The 19,457-nt window shown below is 29.5% G+C and overlaps 3 protein-coding genes across 5 annotated transcripts; 1 reads left to right on the forward strand and 2 right to left on the reverse strand.

The window, feature by feature from the left end:
* The first annotated feature begins 955 nt into the window (after window positions 1-955).
* Window positions 956-3,117, forward strand: LOC126840839 (uncharacterized). The gene is made up of 3 exons (XM_050576801.1): window positions 956-1,102; window positions 1,294-1,450; window positions 2,323-3,117. Exons 1-3 carry the CDS (start codon window positions 1,025-1,027, stop codon window positions 2,490-2,492), a joined length of 405 nt encoding a protein of 134 aa, XP_050432758.1. The 5' UTR covers window positions 956-1,024; the 3' UTR covers window positions 2,493-3,117.
* A 267-nt stretch (window positions 3,118-3,384) lies between these two features.
* On the reverse strand, window positions 3,385-11,469 carry LOC126840404 (glucose dehydrogenase [FAD, quinone]-like). Its single transcript, XM_050576101.1, has 3 exons — window positions 11,410-11,469; window positions 10,934-11,180; window positions 3,385-6,747 (listed from the first exon to the last, which is right to left on the reverse strand). The coding sequence occupies exons 2-3, from the start codon at window positions 10,970-10,972 to the stop codon at window positions 4,957-4,959; spliced, it is 1,830 nt and encodes a 609-aa protein (XP_050432058.1). The 5' UTR covers window positions 10,973-11,180; window positions 11,410-11,469; the 3' UTR covers window positions 3,385-4,956.
* A 3,436-nt stretch (window positions 11,470-14,905) lies between these two features.
* LOC126840301 (transmembrane and ubiquitin-like domain-containing protein 1) lies at window positions 14,906-18,395 on the reverse strand. Of its 3 annotated transcripts, none has more exons than XM_050575947.1 (5): window positions 18,251-18,395; window positions 18,065-18,134; window positions 17,778-17,990; window positions 15,809-16,100; window positions 14,906-15,529 (listed from the first exon to the last, which is right to left on the reverse strand). In XM_050575947.1, exons 3-5 carry the CDS (start codon window positions 17,986-17,988, stop codon window positions 15,067-15,069), a joined length of 966 nt encoding a protein of 321 aa, XP_050431904.1. In that variant the 5' UTR covers window positions 17,989-17,990; window positions 18,065-18,134; window positions 18,251-18,395; the 3' UTR covers window positions 14,906-15,066. The 3 variants fall into 3 exon arrangements, with proteins under 3 accessions (XP_050431904.1, XP_050431902.1, XP_050431903.1); XM_050575945.1 differs by having other exon boundaries at window positions 15,809-16,106; window positions 18,251-18,392; XM_050575946.1 differs by having other exon boundaries at window positions 15,809-16,106; window positions 18,065-18,188; window positions 18,251-18,392.
* Between the last annotated feature and the right edge of the window lie 1,062 nt (window positions 18,396-19,457).

A 19,457-nucleotide genomic window follows, 5' to 3' on the forward strand; every position in this document is an offset into this window, starting at 1 on the left:
CACCTTAAGCAGCCCGTTCAGTGTCATCGCTGTCCGTTCCCAGGCAACGTCGTATGTTATGTTCTTACGACTTACCAGGAAAAAATTGTTTAAAAATAACAATTGAAATTATAAATAAATAAATCCATAATTTTACTTGTTGGGTTATCTTTATAGGTACTAAAAAAATTGAGCAATAATTTATTAAATGATAACGAAAACATAGTTAAAAATTACTTTGAATAACGCTCTTACTTTTCCTTTAAATTACTTGTTTAAATTATTGTTGTTCTTTATGCTCATAATATGCTTGTATAATTTAATATTGTAATAGCTGTAATTTTAAAAGTACTTATCGGTTTTAGCCCTAGTTTTATGTACGTATTTATTTTTAAATACAAAATGATATTTAAAATTACTAGACATTATAAAGCTTCGACATCACAGTGTTTAATCTAAGATAGGTTTGACGACATCCTTCCTTTTTGTTATTGCGTTTTCACTCTTAATTTAATTTAAGTTTGAGATAGGAAGAAAGGTGTAGTGAAGTATTATATTTATCTACGCGCATTACTCAACCGCACTCTAAATTTTAACTCTAATAATTTTAAAAGTAGTTATGTATCAAAAACTGCGATTATCGACCAGTCATAATTTTCAGCAAATGATTATTAATTTAAAAAGTAAGTTAAGTAAATACGTTACCATTAAAATTTCAAAAGTTGATGGATCTATGAAAAATACCAAAATAGGTAAATATTTAGTTATTTTATAATATTGTAAAATAACACAAATAAAAGTGTTTTAAAAAGAAAAACTATAAATTTGTTACGACTTTCCGTGAAAATAAGTGTCTTACGTTAAATTGTTCACCCTGTATATATATAATTGTTTAAACAGGCATTTAAAATAATGCCACAGCTTGGAAATTTATTAGCAAACATATCTTTTGATACACTTATTAAATGTTTTAGTTTTTTTGTGTTATTGGCAACTGGCAGAGCGAAAAATTGTTCAATTCGCTCTTTGATAAACTTCAGTTACAATGTACTTTAAGTTTTCTATTTTATTACTATCGTTTACCCTAGATGCCGTTACCGCACCGAGACTAAGCAATGAAGAAGTAATTTTTAATACTATTTTTTTAATAATTTGAAAAACCATAAGAATAATTTTTTTAAATTTGACTTTTTCCAAAACATTATTTTTTACATAGTATAATTAAAAAAGTTTGTTTTAAACTTTATAAGATATATAAAATAATTGTCCGATTTTTTTTTTTTATTATTGTTTAGTAAAAATACGTTTTTGCAGGTTCTAAAAAGAGTTTTCACGCTGTATAAATCATATTGTAAGGTTTCTGAGGGAAATGGTCTTACAGAGTCAAACTTGGGAACATGTTTGGGTCCTGATAACTTACAACTTATACAAAATTATTTTGATACAAATTCTACTTCACAAGAAGAACGAAGTAACTATTAGTTGTTATAGTTTGTTATATATATATATATAACTATTTAAAAAATAATAATTCAATTATGGTTTTTACTGTCTAAATTTTTTTTAAATTTAGGATTAAAAATCGTCATTATTAATTACAACATTTGTGTACGATCCTTACTTCAATATTAATAAAAATACTAACAAACACATTATTGTTTAATAAAAATAAGACAATATAAATCAGAAAACTAAATTTTTTCTTTTCATGTTAAAAATGTTAACGTGTTCAAAACATTTTGTATTTTATTAAATTATACAGTTATAGTTGTTAACTGGTGATTTACTTACCAGTGATATAGCAACCTGGAAATTTACCAGTGGAAATTCGCTGTCAAAGTGAAATTTTTGCCATATTTTTTTTTGTTTTTTGTTTTTCCTTTATAAAAATATCGTTTGAGAAGTGATATTTAAGAAAATCGCACATGTTATAGCTCCACTCTAGATTTACATCCAATCTAATTGCAGACCTTAAATGCAAAATTTTCCTAAAAAAATCAAAATAAAGAAACCTAACCTAATTGAAAAAAATCGAATTGTAAACACTACCAAAAAACATTTTAACACTCAATTCTCTTTGGAACTAAGTATTAGAATATTTAGATCATTGTTGTAGTATTCGAGTAGTCCAAATTTTTTTTTTCTTGATAAAATAAAAAAAAATAATTTAAAAGGGAATTTATTACAATTGGGTAGTGTTTTTTTCTTATAAAAAAATTGTTTTTCTATAATTTTGTATCGTGTCTATTTAAATTTTTTTTTCGAGTACACCTGTTATCTGAATGTTAAAAATGTAAGTATACATTCAGCTGTAAAATTAAAATGCACCTGTTTTGGTTTTAGGCAATATACAACTTGAACAGTTTAAGAATCTTATGACAGCTTTAGATTTGGTGGAACATCTGCGGAGCACACTCGATAAAACAAACAGACAATTAAAAAAAATGCGTTCTCGAAAATCCAATGCTAATGTTAAAGCAGATAATATTATTGAAAAAAAATCAAGCGATTAAATATTAATTAAAACGAGTCTTTATGTTTTGTACTAAATAGTAGACAAAAATAATGCTTTGTACTATTGCAGTAAGTTTAATAAAACTGTAATACAACACACGACGAATAATCCAATGTTAGTGTTAATCTTAAAAGAAATGGTTTCTAATCTATAGCATTGCTGCACAACAAAATAAATAAAGTAAAATAAAAATATCACTGTAAAAACAATAACTTTTCAATTTTCGGCTCCGCATCAAAAACCATAGCTAATAAATAAATTACTTACATATTGTTCATTATACATTGTATTTTTACAGTTTTCTTTATTTACACAAATGTGTGAAATAAAAATATCGTCTGATAAAAAAAACTCCAATTTTAAAAAAGACACTTGTATTAACATCTGATTTTCGGTGGAACAAAGTATAATAATATCCACATCAATGTTGCAGTAGTCCCTATAATTCGTAAAATCCTGTTAAAATATTTTAAAGAAAGAAAAGTCTACTTGGAACAAACAAGAAGCAACATATTCTTGGTTTCTTATTCCAAAGCAAATTAGATGTTTTAAAAAAATGGTTTGCGGTATATTTAAAAATGAATAAATTTTATGTATAATTATGTTTCATATCTATTTTAAATTTTTTGACTGTTGTTTTCATTCTAAAAATTCAAGTATATTATGTTGAACTTTTAAATTAAAATAATGGATACCATTTCGAAATATAAATCTAAAATGAAAAATGTTTTAATTTTTTAATTAGAATTATATACAAACCGATATACGATTGTAAAATATAATATGGCAGGATCATTTTATTTAAATTACTTATTTTATAAAAAAAAAAAATACCTCATGATGAAATGATTCTATTGCATAAGTTTTGAAGCTCAAAAATAACGTACCCCTTATAGTTCTTACATCAAAAATAAAATATGTAAATAGACCAGAATTTAATATCGAAACCACAGAGTATAAGATTATACTTGGTTATAACTATTGATATCTCCGCAGTGTAAACCACAAAAATCGATGCAACAAACAACAATAAAACAACTTTTCCGTTATTCCTCTTTCTTAGGTATAATCTTAGGACTTACAAGGACGTCTCATCGATGATTTTTAATGATAAAAATATGTTTAGAAAGAACTGATAAAAGAACGTTTCAAAGTGATTTTTAGGAGATAAAACACTTGCAATGAAAATGAGAAAAGACATGATTTCCGAGGGAACTTTTTTTTTTTATTGCCTAAGGGCATTTTTATTTAAATGATTACAAAATCGTTATAAATATAAATCAAAGGAGTATTAATACATACGTACGAGTAAAATATATATATACGTATACAAAACACGTGTGGAGTTCTACATCCATTGAAGTAGTCCTAGTAGCGAACCTTATATGTGTTCAATCAGAAAAAAAGTTACGAAGATTTAAAGAAGTTAAAAAAAATGTACTTTTGCATTTATCATATTGACCTATGAATTGTAGATAATTCAAATACATATGAGGTACTCTCGGAAATCTTATCCTCTATCTTTTTTATTATTGGTGTTTCTGAAATTAACTATCAAAAAAAGAGTCCTAATTAATGAACTAATAATTTAATTTTAATAATTACACATCACAGTTTAACTTTTTGATTAGAATTTCGCAAAAAACCAATGCCTATACCTAACTCCTTAATAAACAGAGGGTATGACGTCCTCCTAAGATCTGAAAATTAGACTGAAAATATACAGGGTGATTTTTTTATCGTGAGCCACTTAATATATCTTATAGGGTTTAATTAGTAATTGCATTTTTCTTTTGCATAGTGCTTTTAAACAATGCGATCTCAATATCTAACATATTTTTATGTTTTTAACCCCCTCCCGAACTAATTATTTATAAATCAACTTTTGAAACTTAATCAATAACCTGTTTTGGATAACTATTTTTGAAGTTATTGAAGTTTAAAGTTTAGGGTAGGAGGTGAAGTGTAGTATTACTTTTATTCCAACCGAAAGGTTCACCTTTACTTCCCCTCCCGGTCCTATCTTTTAAAATCGTATAACTAATAGTAGTTCAAAACTAGTTATCAACTAATCAAAATATTTAGTAAAATATTCGTAATTTTAAAAGTTACTATTGAATTTCAAAAATGTACATAAAAATATAGTTTAGGAGTGGAAATGGAACATACAAATTTGTGGAAAACTATAAGCACATAAAATAAAAACATTTTAAACTAAACCCACTGAGATTTTAACTGGTCCAAGACAAATAAATCACCCTGTATATAAATAAAAGATTTACATATATAATACTTTTAGACATTTATGTTCTGTACTGGCAATGACAGTATTAATGAAATATATTTTCGACCTGATCAAAAAGCGATTTCCGGGCATGGTATCGTAATAAGAAGTTTTTATAATAGTTGTATTACAGTAAAAAAAACTTAATATAAGGTTATAGTGGATAATAAAATACACGCTATGTGTTTTTTCCGTAAGCTTTTTTTATGAAGTCTGCTCCTCTTTCCGCCATCATTACAATGGCCGCATTCGGGTTGTACGCTACCAAATACGGCATGCCAGAACCGTCGATCACCCTCAGACTCTGCACGTTTTTCACCTTCATCTTAGGGTCGATCACCGTGTGTGGGTCATCGACCGGGCCCATTTTGTTGGTGCCGGCCACGTGGTACAATGATGTGGCCACTTGCTCGATGCTGCACAGCCAATAATCGCGTGTTGCCCATTCGTAACCGTCGCAATTGGGGAACTTCAAGTTTTCCAACACTAAACCGGCGTTCATCACGGCTTCGGTTTTTGACAGATCCACCACGAACTCGATACCTCGCATTAATGTTTCAATTTCCTCCTGGTTCTTTAAAAAATTGGCCACAATTTTCGGGTGTTCCAACGGGTCGGTGCTTCTGAGCTGCACGTAACCGGTGCTAATTATATTGTTGCTGATAGGTACTACCATCAACGTGTCGCTCAGCTTGTTCAGAGCGTTGTACAAAGCGGCCACTTCGTCCGACAGCCCGAACATGTTGGTCAGCCGGTTCTTGCCATTTGGGCTCTTGTCCAACGCCTTGTACGGGAATCTGATCTTCATGATTTCCACGTCCGGGTACGTTTGCTGTTTTTTTGTGTTTATGAAGCTTATGAGTCCCGTTAGGCCCATGGTGCTTTTGCCCTCCTTGATTAGCGCCATATGTTCATTGATTATATTTGTGCTATTGGCCAGTATCTCTTCTTCGGATCTGTTATTTCTCTCGCTGAACACCAGACCCAAGAAAGCGACGTGGTCCTGCAAGTTCGCTCCGACTTGTAGGTCGGCCACCAAATCGATTCCCATCTCCCGTAGGTGTGCCGCCGGTCCCACTCCCGACAACATCAACAACTGCGGGCTGGCTATCACTCCGGCGCTGACGATCACCTCCAAATTGCAGTTGATCACCTTCTTGGTGCCACCTGGCAATAAGATCTCCACGCCAGTGGCTTTGCGGTTTTCGTCGAACACGATTTTGGTGGCCCTCGTATTTTTGGCCACGTACAAGTTGGGTCGCTCACTGGCCGGCAACAGGAACGCCTTTAGCGTGCTGCACCGCAAACCGTCTCTGGTAGTGCTGTCGGCCATGCCATAGCCTAAAACTGGATCTATCTGATTAAAGTCCGTCACTGGGTTCATGCCCAGCTCCTTCGCACCGGCCGAGAACACTTTAATGGCTGGGTCAGGGGACACGTACGGCGTCACGGTCAGCGGACCACCCCGAGAGTGAATGGTTGTGTTGAACCGCAAATTATCGACAAAGTTCTCGGATTTCTTGAAGTACTTCAACACCGTGGGGTAGTCCCAGCCGTCGCAACCGGCTTGCACCCATCTTTCAAAATCGAATTTAGTGCCTCGCAGGTATATCATTACGTTCATCGACGAGCTACCGCCCACCATGCAGCCCCTAGGCAAGTACGACCGTCCATCGACCAAACCCTTGAACAGTTTATCGTCCTGTTCCGTCAAGTAGTTCCAGTCGGCTTTGGTTCGCACCATCGACGCCCATTGAAGCGGCACTTCCGACCCATCTGGCGGGTCGCCGCCGGCTTCCAGAAGCAGCACGTTCCATTCGGCCACTTCGCTGATTCTGGCGGCCACCGTAGCGCCGGCACTTCCCGCGCCCACCACGATGAAGTCGAATTGCACGTTGCTCTGACCGTACTCCAACTCGGGTGCGTAGTCCTTTGGGTACATGATTGCCTGCACCGACGGCCATGATAACTGAAAAAAAATAGTTTCATCTACCATGAAAATAATTAACAGTTTTATTTACAGTACTTCGTATGTAAGGTAGGTATATTTAAGATACACTTAGGTATACTTAATGTGCATAACCTAACCTACATGTTCGATTATATCGAAATTCAAACCTTAAGTTTCTAAAAAGAAATATCCTCGAATTATAATTTTTTTATAAAAGATATTTGTTTATAATCTATTAAAATAAATCATTAATATTTATCCATAAAATTCATACATTGTTTGGTTTGGTTTTTACCACAGCAATTTTTTGACCGATTCTACTAAATATGTGATAAATTCATCAAAACTTATAAATAAAATGTGTTGAATACCTTTGATACTTGAATGCCTTAAATTAAAGGGTTTTTAAAATTATAACTATGGTAAATAATGTTTTCACAACAATTAAGACACTACTTTTTACATTTTGCATATATAGCAAGATTTAACCTTTTATTTTTTTAAGCATTCTAAAAAGCGGCAATATTATAATATATTAAGTCTCTTTATGAGCTATTAATAGTAATTAAATCAGTTTTAATTTCTAAAATAAAACAAGATACCACATTTCGTGATTACTTGTCAATAAGTTAATTTATTTGGATAATTATAATTTAGGTACTGAATTACTTTAATATTTGTTTTTTCAATATTTATACAGGTGAATCAAAATTATATCATAGGAATTAATATAAATTCAACGTTTACGTTTTAAACGGCTTTAATAGTACTTAAAACGAGGTCGTTTAAATGTATTGACTGTTTGTTATATTTTATATTTGAAAATTTTATCTGTTGACTTTGGGCACCGCTTGTCTGATATTATTATAATTAGTCAGTTGACATGTTAACTCAATGATTACATAAATAAATGGGGCAAATGTGCATGCAATTTTTTAGAGTTTTTGTAGTTGATCTTGACTACAATATACCTATTATATACCTATTACTACTTTTACCCTTTAAAATTTTTTTTTTTTGCTTACAAAGTTCACTAGGGAGAAAGGTAGATGGCTTAACAAGGGTTAGGGATAAAACTAACTGAGCTCAAAGTACAACAGGTCAGAAAACAAAATCATAACTAACGTCAAATTAGAAAGAAACAAATTAATTCTCTTCGCTTGACACGTGTCACTGTGTTTACTTTAACTATTTTAGCTTTTGTTTTTACAATGAAGAGTTTTTATTTTTTGTTCTTAGACCCATGATAGTTACTAAGCCGCTAAACCGTTCTTTATGTAGTAAATCTATAGATCGGAAATCCCACCCAAAAGATACTTTATCGGATCAAAAATTCAAAATGTTCACCACTTCCCCTTAAAAGTTGAGAAAACCAACCTAAAAATGTACATATTTTTGTTTGAACTTATATAAATACGGCGCTATAACTTATTAAAAATAGTCGAAATGGTTTCAAATTTGTATAATACATTCGCACATAGCAACTTGGAAATTCAATATGATCAGTGTGTGAATTTTTCCTTTTTTGTTTGGTTTTTCTTTAATATAAATACACTTTGACTACTAATTTTTTTTAAAAAAATCATACATGTCGTACACGTAATTTTCAAATTTCAAGCTTTGTAAAACTACACGTAATAAAGCGACTTATTAAGACAGACATGTTATTATCCCTTCGGAGGGAAAACTCTTGATATATATAGATATATTTTTTTTTAGTTGTCAACGTGTCATATCAACTAGTTATAACCTATTGATAACCAGAATTGTGCAAATTCTTATTCGGATAAAAATTAATTTAAATAATTATTTCACAAGTAACTCGAAGAAAAAATTATTCGAATAATTCCTCTACAATTTATTTGAATAAATAAATTATTTGAATAATTATTTTTTAAATTATGCGAATAATTTTTATAAAATGTATTGGAATAAAAAATTGTTTTCCTATATATTATATCGTCGTTGTCGCGAAAACACCTCCCATGTGCTAAAACCTAATTGTTCAGGAGACACTAAAACGTGTAAAATTATTTATAGTAGGTAATATATAATAGGTTTTATTTTTCATTTATTCTATAATGGAGATAGCACGTTGGAGATTTCATATGATAGCTTATTTTTTTCTGTATCCAGGTATACCAAAACCTCAAAATCGTAAAACTGGCACATGAATATAACAAATATAATACAAGATAATAAACTTATCGTGAACCACTCATTAACTCACTGGGTTTAATTCATAACAATTTAATTTTTTTTCCATTATGTTTTTATACAATGTGATCTCGGTTCAGAAATTAGAATGTCAGAACATTTTTTTTGTTTTTACTCCCTTCCTTACATAGTTTTTTTGATAGCAACTTTTGAAACTTAAATGGTAACGCATACATTTCATTAACTTTTTAAATTGAGAATGTTGTACTAAAAATGTTGACCGGTCGATAATCAGTTTTGAACAACTATTTTAAAAGTTAAAAGAGTTTAAAACTTATGATGGGAGGGGAAATACGATTGGGAAATTCGTGCAGATAAAAATAATACTACACTCAGTATATACTGGTTTTATATATATTTTGTGAATATAGTACAGGGTGACCACGAAAACACTTTACGTTTTCAAAAAGGCAAAATAATATTAATTTTTCAAAATTTTTTTTTTAAACTTATGTACCATGTTTGTGGGTGTATGCCATTTATTTTACGGCAATTTTCAAAGAAAAAAAATTTATTGAACTTCAAGTAGCAAAAAAGAGGTCAGGACGGTGATGTCCGTCTTTCATGAAGTAATTTTCTTTCGAGGATGTTATTCCACACTTGTTCAAGTGTCTATTCATGTGATTAATGCCACATCTATACGAATTGCCGCTTTCAAACCATCCAAAGAACTGTTTGTGGCTTACACCCACAAACATAATATTACATAAATATAAGTTAAATAAATTTTTTTTTTTTTTCAAAAAATTGCCGTAAAATAAATGGCATACATCTACAAACATGTAACATAAGTAAATAAAACATTTTTTTGAAAAATTAATACTATTTTACCTTTTTGAAAATGTGAAGTGTTTTTGTGGTCACCCTGTATTATATTATACTTGTACGAAATAATGTTTTAAATATAACTACTTGAAAAAGCCCTTTTAAAATTATTTAAATAATATGTTTAAAGAATATTCGAAAAACTATTACTTGAAATTTAAGTCTTATAATTATTTAATTCTTGAATAAAGTGTTATCTAGATGATAACATTTTTTTTAGATAACATCTTACTGAAATAATGCACAACTCTGTTAATAACACTATATTATCTTAATTCTTAAGAATTTTCCATACACATTGACCTTTATGATACAGGTTTTAAAAAAGTTTTTTTTTATTAAAAATATATTTACAATCTGCAATACTAAAAATAATGAGTAAATTTGAACATTTTTCAGTGCCAGGATGATGTGGAAGAAAGGGGCGTCCAGTGACACTGCTTCAACTAGATTCAATTACTGTTTATGTTATTAGTTATTACTTAGGTCGCGTGACCAATTTCGTTAATTCGACGAGGAGGATCGTTTGGAAGAGTTAGAGAAAACATTTGGCTATCTGTGGGTTCGGGTGATTTATCGTATTTGAGTGGAATTTTTTGTAGTGATTGGAAGCAGGAATATGAATATAGTAGGAATATTGAGGTCATGGTGAAGTGTACGATTACTTACATACCACGGAGGTCGGAGAGTTAATTAAAACACAGAGGTTAATTAATTGGAAGGATTGAAATAAATTTAGATTTGAGGTATTTGTTAATTCCCAAATTTGGATGCCGTATGCCATTACAGAACGTAGAAGATGTCTTAAGCTATGGAGTTTTAATTTAGGAGATGTTTTTTTAGTTTTAATGTGAGTAGCCCAGGTTAATCGTTTATGAAGATGAATGCCTAAGTATTTAACGAACTTTTCTATTGGAATCATATTATTGTTAAGTGTTATTGGATGACTAACTTTAAGGCCTAATGTGAAGGTAATATGTGATAATTTTCTTTTCATTTACTTTATTTTTCTATTGGTTGAACCAAGATTCTAGCTTATTTAAATGAATTTTAGGATTATTAATAGCTATAATAATAATATATGGGTCAGAAAAAGTTATGCAGATTTTTTCTGTAAATGACTTATTTTTAGGGTGTTAATAAATGTAAATATTTTACTCACTATACACGTGGCTACCGCGATGACGGTTATTCTTAACATAGCTGCTTTTATTTTTATTTTTGGAGTCTATGCAGCAAAACTCGATCGGTTCGCCGACCGCGTTACCGTGCTTTGTACGTTGGTCGGTGTTACAGAACCGCTCTTATAGTTTGTATTTTGGCGCGAACTTCACTTGCCCGATTGTTATTGGATAAAAAAATACAAATTGTTCACACGCACGGACGATTATAAATTCTGCACGAATAATCTAAAAAAATATATGGATCCGGTAATAATGATTGTATGTATGTATATATATATATATATACTTAAAAATGTATAACATGCGTTCAAAATAAAAATAAAAATGATAAATTCAATTCAGTGACACGCTTTGACGATTATACATCGAATTTAAGTCACTGTTTTTCCTGCACCTGTTTACGCATATAGTATACATATATAATAATTATAATATTGATACATGTATGATGTACTTGCAACCGTTGCGTCAAACGCCAAATTAATTCACATAATTTGTTTCGACTCTTTTGTTTTGAAGCGTTTTGAACAAACCAACAACCGTCGGGTGGGTTGAATAATAATAAAGTATTATTGTACGGACTTCAGCATTATTGTTAACACAGGTAAAAAACAAATAACAACAAGCCTTATACAGGCGGAAACGGCAACGCCAAGGTCGGCCAAACACCAACGGTAATAAATAATTTAGAATTTTTTTTTTTTTAAGTACGCGGCAAACTACAACAAAACCATATTAGGCTTTAGCCAATACAATATGCATAATATTTACATATTCCGTTTCCATATAATGTTTTTAAAAAATCTGTACCAATAATGAGCAATCACCTATAATTACATAATTATTGACCGACATAATAGCAGCGCAGTAGGTAACAATTTTAGCTCCGATTAAAATGCATTATTTTTACAACAATGGAATTTTGTTTTTAATTTTGTGTGGTTTTCTTTGAACAGATTCCTTCGAGTAACAACTAAGTTAATAGATCAGAAATTTTACCCGAAAAGTACTAAATTGGACCATACATTTAAAAAAGTATATATATATATATATATATATCGGGTGATTCTTTTTAAGCCCTACACTAGTTTACTCTTAAAATAGGTAATTGAAATTTAGTAGTTTTTTTTTTAGAAAATATTTTTAAAGCTACGCTTCTTATTTTGTTTATGTTATATTACTATATGGGACAATATTTAAATTCTTATATGTTTTAATATTTTCTCGAGCTTTATCAGCTTTTGAAACTTAAATAATAATTGATTAAGTATACATATTTTTAGCTTTTTCAATTCACGATAACTCGTTGACAATAAAATTTTAAGTGTTAACATCCTAAGAACTACATGGTTTGCTGTTTATCGAAAACAAATGGTATTTTGAACTGTATTATGTATTTTTTTGAAAATGTTTATATTCTTTTGACCACGGTAGAAAAATGTATATTTTGTTCTCGAGTACATGAACGTATTGATCGGTTTTGGTTTTATAGACACAAATGACACTATTTTTCATGTGTAAAAACTGTGAAAACTATTTTTTTTTTAGTAAATTTTTGTACACCTCAAACGGTTTGCACTCTGTTGACATCGATCGTTGCATAATTTTTAAATTATTTTTTGTTAGTTTATTATTTCAGTTTAAAAAAGTTAAAAATCGCAGTTTTTTACATTAAAATAATTAATTAACTAAAAATAACTTTAAAACTTAAATCTGAGTATTTTTATGTAAGTTCTGTTCGAAATAGAAACATATGTTTTTGTACAAAAATAGATTCTATATGCGTTATAAAAGTTGAAAAAAAAAATGAAAAAAGATTCTTTTTTCCAGTGGTAATATGTACATTTAAAGTTAAGTATTAGGGGAAAATTGCCTATACAATGCGCCGTAATAAATGCTAGTGTAGAATCTCTTAATTCCGTCGCACCGCCCATTTTTAAGGAGTAAAGTATAGACAAATTTTTACAAAATCTTTAAAAAAAGGTTAAACTGTGATGTGTAATTATTAGTTCAATAACTAGGACTCTATTTTGGTAGTTAATTTATTTTTCGGGCTACCAAAGCATCCTTGAAAGTGATTTAAAAATGTTTTTTCATCTCTACATGTTTAAGCAGACTGAAAATAACTCGCTTAACTTTGGTTTTAGAGTAAAAGCACCCATTATAAAATTAAAAGAGAACAATATTCCGGAGGGCACCACGATGCGTTTTTATTATTATTCCAAGTAGGTATAACGCTCAATACATCGTTTAGAAATAACGACTATGTTAACATTTTGAAATAACTGTAATTTTTCAAAAAATGAATTGTGGTGCCCTCTAATGAAATATTGTTCTCTTTTAGTTTTATAGTGGGAGCTTATACTCTAAAACCAAAATTAAGCAAGTTATTTTCAACCAAGCTAATTTGCTCGGAGGACATCCGTCAGTTTAATACTCGCGTAACCAATCATTAATGTGGACAACGGTATGGACTCCTCAAAGATTTTTTTAATTTATATTTTGCCTACTTGATATTATATTATATTATAATATTTGTACAAGCGGAATAATAAAAAATATATAACTTTTTTAAAAAACATTATTATTAAAATATAAAGAATTATATTATTTTTGCTAATATTCTCCGCTTGCACAAAACTATTTTCTTTTTAAGGTCGAGAGCATTCGTTTTTCTTATCTAAACTAAAATACATTATTAAAGAATTTATGTGCTGTTATACAATTTTATTTTATTACTAATTGTAAATTGTAATCGCAGTGGTGTTTAATTCTATATGAATTAAGACCACAATTTTAGAGAGTATATCATTTGAAAATTGATTTAATTAATTCCCGAATATTTTTAATACCTTTTTAAAAAACTATAAAAAATTAAATAAAAGATACAAATAAAGCTATTTAAGTTCATAAGTGTAGACTCGGATACAAAAAAAAAATATCATATTTTTTTTAAATTTAGAACAAAAACGCAATAACTAAGAAGTATTAATTGTCTTAAACGACTATTTATCTTACTTATAATTATAACACTTGTATATTAATTATACTGGGGGATTAAGGATAAGACTTTCGTTTTCCTAGAAAATGGTTACAATTTTGTAATTTTATTTTTTTGAAAATATTTTTATTCATACATCAAAACTACCAACTATTTATCTTTTTTATATTTTCAGTAACTTTATCTAACTCATCCTTTATGAATAACCCCATATTTACATTTATGTTTATCACTATTTAAGATGTAGTGTGAAAAGATATACTATTAATATATATATTAATTTTTAAGTGTATGTAAAGCTTAAAAAGTCAATACGTTTTGTGTATACAAAGTTCATGGTGTATACACTCTATCTATAGACCATCTTATGTAATGCTAAAAATAAACAATACTAAAACCAACCAAATTTTTTTTTTTATAGATAATTATAATTTAAAAAATTGTACTTTTTTGATAACGGGGATGGAGCTTGCCCCCACTCCCCAGTGGCCTCCCCTCCTGGATCGGCCCTTGTGCTTAATACTAACACAAAAGCGAGTTTTTAATTATTAACATATACCTAACAAATATTAATTTTAACAAACAGAAATAATAATTAAAAAAATGTAAATGATTAGTAAATAATAATTTATACATAAATACAACTTGACATAGTTATATTTGACTTGAAATAACGAATAACATAACATAGATAGTATCGATTCAATAAATTATACCAACTAAAACTAACTTCCCGAATGATATTAGTAGTTCATTATTATTTACAGCAAAATATCTTAAGTTAACATGACATTAATAAAATCAAACGGAACTAATTTTGAGTTTAAATAAAGAGATCTTATTTATATCTCTAGAAGTAAATACATTAATATTACATAATTAATTTCTATTAATTATTTCATAAGCACGTCAACACTATCCTTTCTACTCATTAAAAAAAAAAAAATAATAATAATAATAATGTAGACACCTTTTATTTGTGGTATAATTTATTTTATAAATGTCCTATGTAAGCAATACAAGATTATAATATCGACGTGATTAAATTATAATTGAAAAATACATAATAATTGAATTTTAAAATAATCTGTTTTTTTCATCAACAACTTTTTAATGTACAGCCGGTTGTCTTTGTTGCTGTTGTTCCTCGTTGTCTACCAAATATGTTAGGAAAGCGGTGAATAAAAATATAGCAGTCAAAATACCTAGGGTACCAGTAGAAGTGTATGAAAAAAGAGTATAGAATTGCAGCCTAGCGTACCATAATAACGTTATGATAATTGTGATTAGTGCCGATAACAAAGTGGCCAAATTCCATTCTCGGACAGGCCCATTTTGGCGTTGACCCTGGCGTCCCATGTTGGTCTGATGTAGTTCAGTGGTATCATGGTCAACAAGATCGGGTGACTGCTGAGCATTTGGCGAAGGTCTGGGTTGATGTATTAAACAATGTACTACACAATTATCGTGTAGGCCGCAACTAATTAAAGACGCCTCATCATCATGCAATACTTTTCCTTGAAATATCAAACGAACTATTTTGTTAGACGATAACTCAGAATTAAAATGTCTCCTAAAAAAAAAAAAAACTAAATATTGTATTAACAGTAATGGTCTATTAAATTCAAGTATCAACTTTACTCTACTCAGAATAAGAACAGGCTTCGGCGGCCGAATTGTGCGCATGGGCATGGCTTTACTACGAGCAACGGACCTTGAACACTGCCGCCAGTGGGGCTACAGACGAAATGTCAAATGGGCGGTGCCTGACCGCCGCCCGACGAAAACTGGTTGACCGTCGAAGCCTGTTCTTATTCTGAATAGAGTATATGTATCGGTCAAAACAGTATACCTTTTAAATACACCAATATTCTCCTGTGGTCTGCCTTCAACAAGGCGGCAATTGTCATTTAAATACTTAAGACGTATTCTTATTGAATCTTGGCATGGCTCTGATAAATCTGAAATGTCATCGCAATTGTTTTGACTTGAGTTATTGGGTTGTGATGAAAAATCATTAGTTGTCACATCACACACGTCGGCCGTAGCAGTCTCGTTTTTGTTTTCAGAGCTATCACTGTCGTCTGTTGAGTTTACTAAAAGATTGGAATCGGAGGATACGGTTTCAGTTGTTGTTGGCTCACCTGTGACTATGAAAATTAATCTACAAATTATAATGAATTATATAATGACATCAATAAGAAAACACGCTAACCAGGCGGGAAGGGAGGCTTGGAGAAGCAGTTGCCCCTAGTGGCATTAATACATTAAATATATTAGTAGCTCATTTTACCTAATGAGTAATAGTAATAGTAATGAGCAATTTATAAAATAATATATTTATTTACAATGTATTTAGAGTGGTTTTAAGAGTTTAACTCCCTCTAAGTATTTTTTCACATCTAAATAATTTTTTATTGTTTTTTTTATATTTAATGAACTTCTCCGAATAACACCTGTAAACCGCTTTTCTAAACTAAATACTAGCTATGCCTATTGTACATAAAGTGTGATTTGAACTTCATCAAGCCCTATATCAGTTACTATTTAAGAATACTAAAATAATACTTCTTAATATACTTAATATATTGTGCTAGTTTCTAAAATAAGATATATTATTTTTATCGCCCAAATTTAAAATTAAATTTTTAATACTTGTAGGGTAGACAGAAAGTGAAAAATTACAGTGTTCTCCTTATTTAACTTGTTATAACTATAGTTTACCTATATGTGTCAAAACGTTAGAAAAAAAGTGACCAAAAATAGTATGTTGTTTGCATGTGGCTTATGGTTTAAGCATACAATCAATTTCAGTTTAGTGCGAAGTTTTTTTATTAAATAGATATAAACTTTCAATTTTAAAAGTATTGATTGGCCCAATTTTTAAAATTTTTAAAAATAACCTAAGATAAAGTAACATTAAAAATTAATATTTTATAAATTAAATCAACCCATTAAATGGTAATAATTTATGCAAAATTATAGTTTTTATTAAAAAAAAATATACCTAGAAAAAAGTATTTTGTCTCCCAAAAAACCCAATATTTTTAATTCGACCCTTGATCTAATAAGCATTTCAATTGTGTACTCTCAATAGCCAATTTTTTATTTTTGGGGGGGGTGATTGATATAAAATCATAAAGTTGACCCTGGCATGAATTTTTGTTAATACGTGCCTGACACTAATATATTGAAATAGATGTATATTTATTTTTTTGGTTCAACAATTTTTTAAATTTTTTTGAAACAACAAAAATTGATTTTCCGGTTTATTTTAAGAGATTTTTAAAAGATAACTTGTTAAAACATAATATAATATATACAAACATTGTACACAACTCCAAACATATTATATACAATCTCTATATATATAATAAACATACATTTTTTTTTTTCAATATGAAATTAAGTAATAATAATTTACAAACCATGTTACAAATTATTAATTATTTTGGCCAAAATCTGAGTTATTAAAGTTTTATGTTTGTTTGAAAAAGTTGTATTGCCACCTTTTTCATTCTACTAAACATTTTCAGCCGTGTTAAGTAATTAATGTCAAAAAGGTTCAACTGGCATCACAAAATTTCTGTTAGGTTAGGTTAGGTTTTTTTCATTTTTAAAATTAGTGATCTGTTTTTTTTATAATTTTCCAAAGTGGCAAAGCTTACATATATAAGCATAGATGGACGTCTATTTGGCAGCACCACAGATATCAAATATACTTCCTCTATTACCTAAGATTTAACACTTTATATCTCCATGCCGCACACACATTGACTAAATTATCATATTTATATTACAGAAAAAGTATAAATACAAACCGGGTAGTTGAGGAGGATTTAGAGGAATAGTTCTGGTTATCTGGTCGTGGTGTCTCCTTCTAGTACGTCGTTCTAATATAAAAACAGCACCTCGGAACAACTGCATTTCGGCAACTTGTGTAGACATCCATAGTAATACAATAAGTAAGACGATTGATAAAATGGCAAAAAACTGTATTACTTCGTCACCAAATCCCTCGATCAACGCCATTACTATAAACGAACATAAATAAAATTATTTTAGATTTGATCTGTAATCATACCTAATGAACCAATATTTCACTTACTGATTTGATTATGGAAATGTTTACACTTCTTCTATTCCGTCGATCCTAGTTTATCACATTATGTAAACATCTATAATATGCATAATATGGGCAAATTATATTTCATATTATATCACTTTCAAGGCTAAAAATATTTTGAACACTAAAATAATTTTTATTAGGATAATAATTTCAATATTTTACAACCTGCGTCAACGTATTCAAGGTGATCCCCTGATTCCTGAGTCTGAAGGACGTACCTATTTATAATATTATATTCAATAATAATGTAAAAAAATAAACTTTAACTAGCCTTCTATGAAAAAAATTATCTAAGACCAATAAATTATTGGCAATAATGATAAGATAATGATCCAAATTAATGGACTACATGCAGCTAGCGCTACCTCGTGGAATATACACTTAGGGGTGGGCCTACGAGAGTTAGGGGTAGTTCTTCCAAAAAATGATAACGCGTGATAAGAAATAAATGTTACATAACCTATAAAATGTGTAATACTACAGATAATACCAACATCGATTTTACCAAAAACCCGCCAAGATAAATTTCGTATTTTAATATCAAAAACATTGCCTTTAGTTAGGTTCTTATCTTTATTGCAAATTGTAGTTAGATATTTATCAATTCTCTAATTAATCGTATTCACTATACACGTAAAATTATATAATGTAAAATTCATAAAAAATTACATTTTATAAGTGTATATACATAACTTATAAGTATGTGTTATAATTTAATATTATTTGGTAAAAAATAATAATAATTTTATTGAAATTTCCCACAAATTGTTTATATTACTATTTAAATAAAACATTATTTTTACTTTTTACCTAAATTAGTTGAAGATTTCAAAATTTGGCTGTCAAGTATAAATTAGTTTTACCACATCTTACATATGTATTCTGTAGTTAAAGAATACAGGTAGGAGCTTATGAGCTTTGTCTTCAATCTTGTCTTTTAGAAGATATACTATTAACAAAATTTGGTACCTAAAGGATTTATTAAAGCAAGGAAAACGGAACATATGACACTTGTAGTTTAAATACCTCACACAAATAACTAGAATAAAACACATATTTAATTTCAAGTTTCTACACAAATCAATATATACATTATAAACTTATAGTCCAAAGTGAACCTATTGCCGGATAAAGACTTGTGATGAGAAAAAAAATTGTTGTACGGCCCTTTTGCATGGGATAATAGGTAGATAATAAAAATATTGCATAATATAAAACTATTGTAAACTAGATTAAACAATTCTGTTATGATAATAAAAATGATCAAACAAGGGTCATAATCGTATAAACGTCATACTTAATAAATATATAATGTAATTTAATGCAATCTTTCTTTTATGTTGGTGAGATTATCAAATCAGACTGATTATTT

Source organism: Adelges cooleyi, unplaced genomic scaffold (genome assembly GCF_023614345.1).
Source record: "Adelges cooleyi isolate 19-005CV unplaced genomic scaffold, UGA_ACOO_1.1 ACOO_flye_CR_arks_rails_tigmint_CR_PRNA_376, whole genome shotgun sequence".
Classification (NCBI taxonomy): domain Eukaryota; kingdom Metazoa; phylum Arthropoda; class Insecta; order Hemiptera; family Adelgidae; genus Adelges; species Adelges cooleyi.

Excerpts from the sequence above, each read along its gene's own strand:
- LOC126840404 (XM_050576101.1), bottom strand. The coding sequence starts at position 10,972 with ATGTTAAGAATAACCGTCATCGCGGTAGCCACGTGTATA. Across the intron at positions 6,748-10,933 it reads TCGCGGTAGCCACGTGTATA|TTATCATGGCCGTCGGTGCA; the intron begins GTGAGTAAAATA and ends ATTTTTTTTCAG.
- LOC126840301 (XM_050575945.1), bottom strand. The coding sequence starts at position 17,988 with ATGGCGTTGATCGAGGGATTTGGTGACGAAGTAATACAGTTTTTTGCC. Across the intron at positions 16,107-17,777 it reads AAATCCTCCTCAACTACCCG|TCACAGGTGAGCCAACAACA; the intron begins GTTTGTATTTAT and ends TAATTTTCATAG. Across the intron at positions 15,530-15,808 it reads AATATTGGTGTATTTAAAAG|GAGACATTTTAATTCTGAGT; the intron begins GTATACTGTTTT and ends TTTTTTTTTTAG.
- LOC126840839 (XM_050576801.1), top strand. The coding sequence starts at position 1,025 with ATGTACTTTAAGTTTTCTATTTTATTACTATCGTTTACCCTAGATGCC. Across the intron at positions 1,103-1,293 it reads CGAGACTAAGCAATGAAGAA|GTTCTAAAAAGAGTTTTCAC; the intron begins GTAATTTTTAAT and ends ACGTTTTTGCAG. Across the intron at positions 1,451-2,322 it reads TACTTCACAAGAAGAACGAA|GCAATATACAACTTGAACAG; the intron begins GTAACTATTAGT and ends TTTTGGTTTTAG.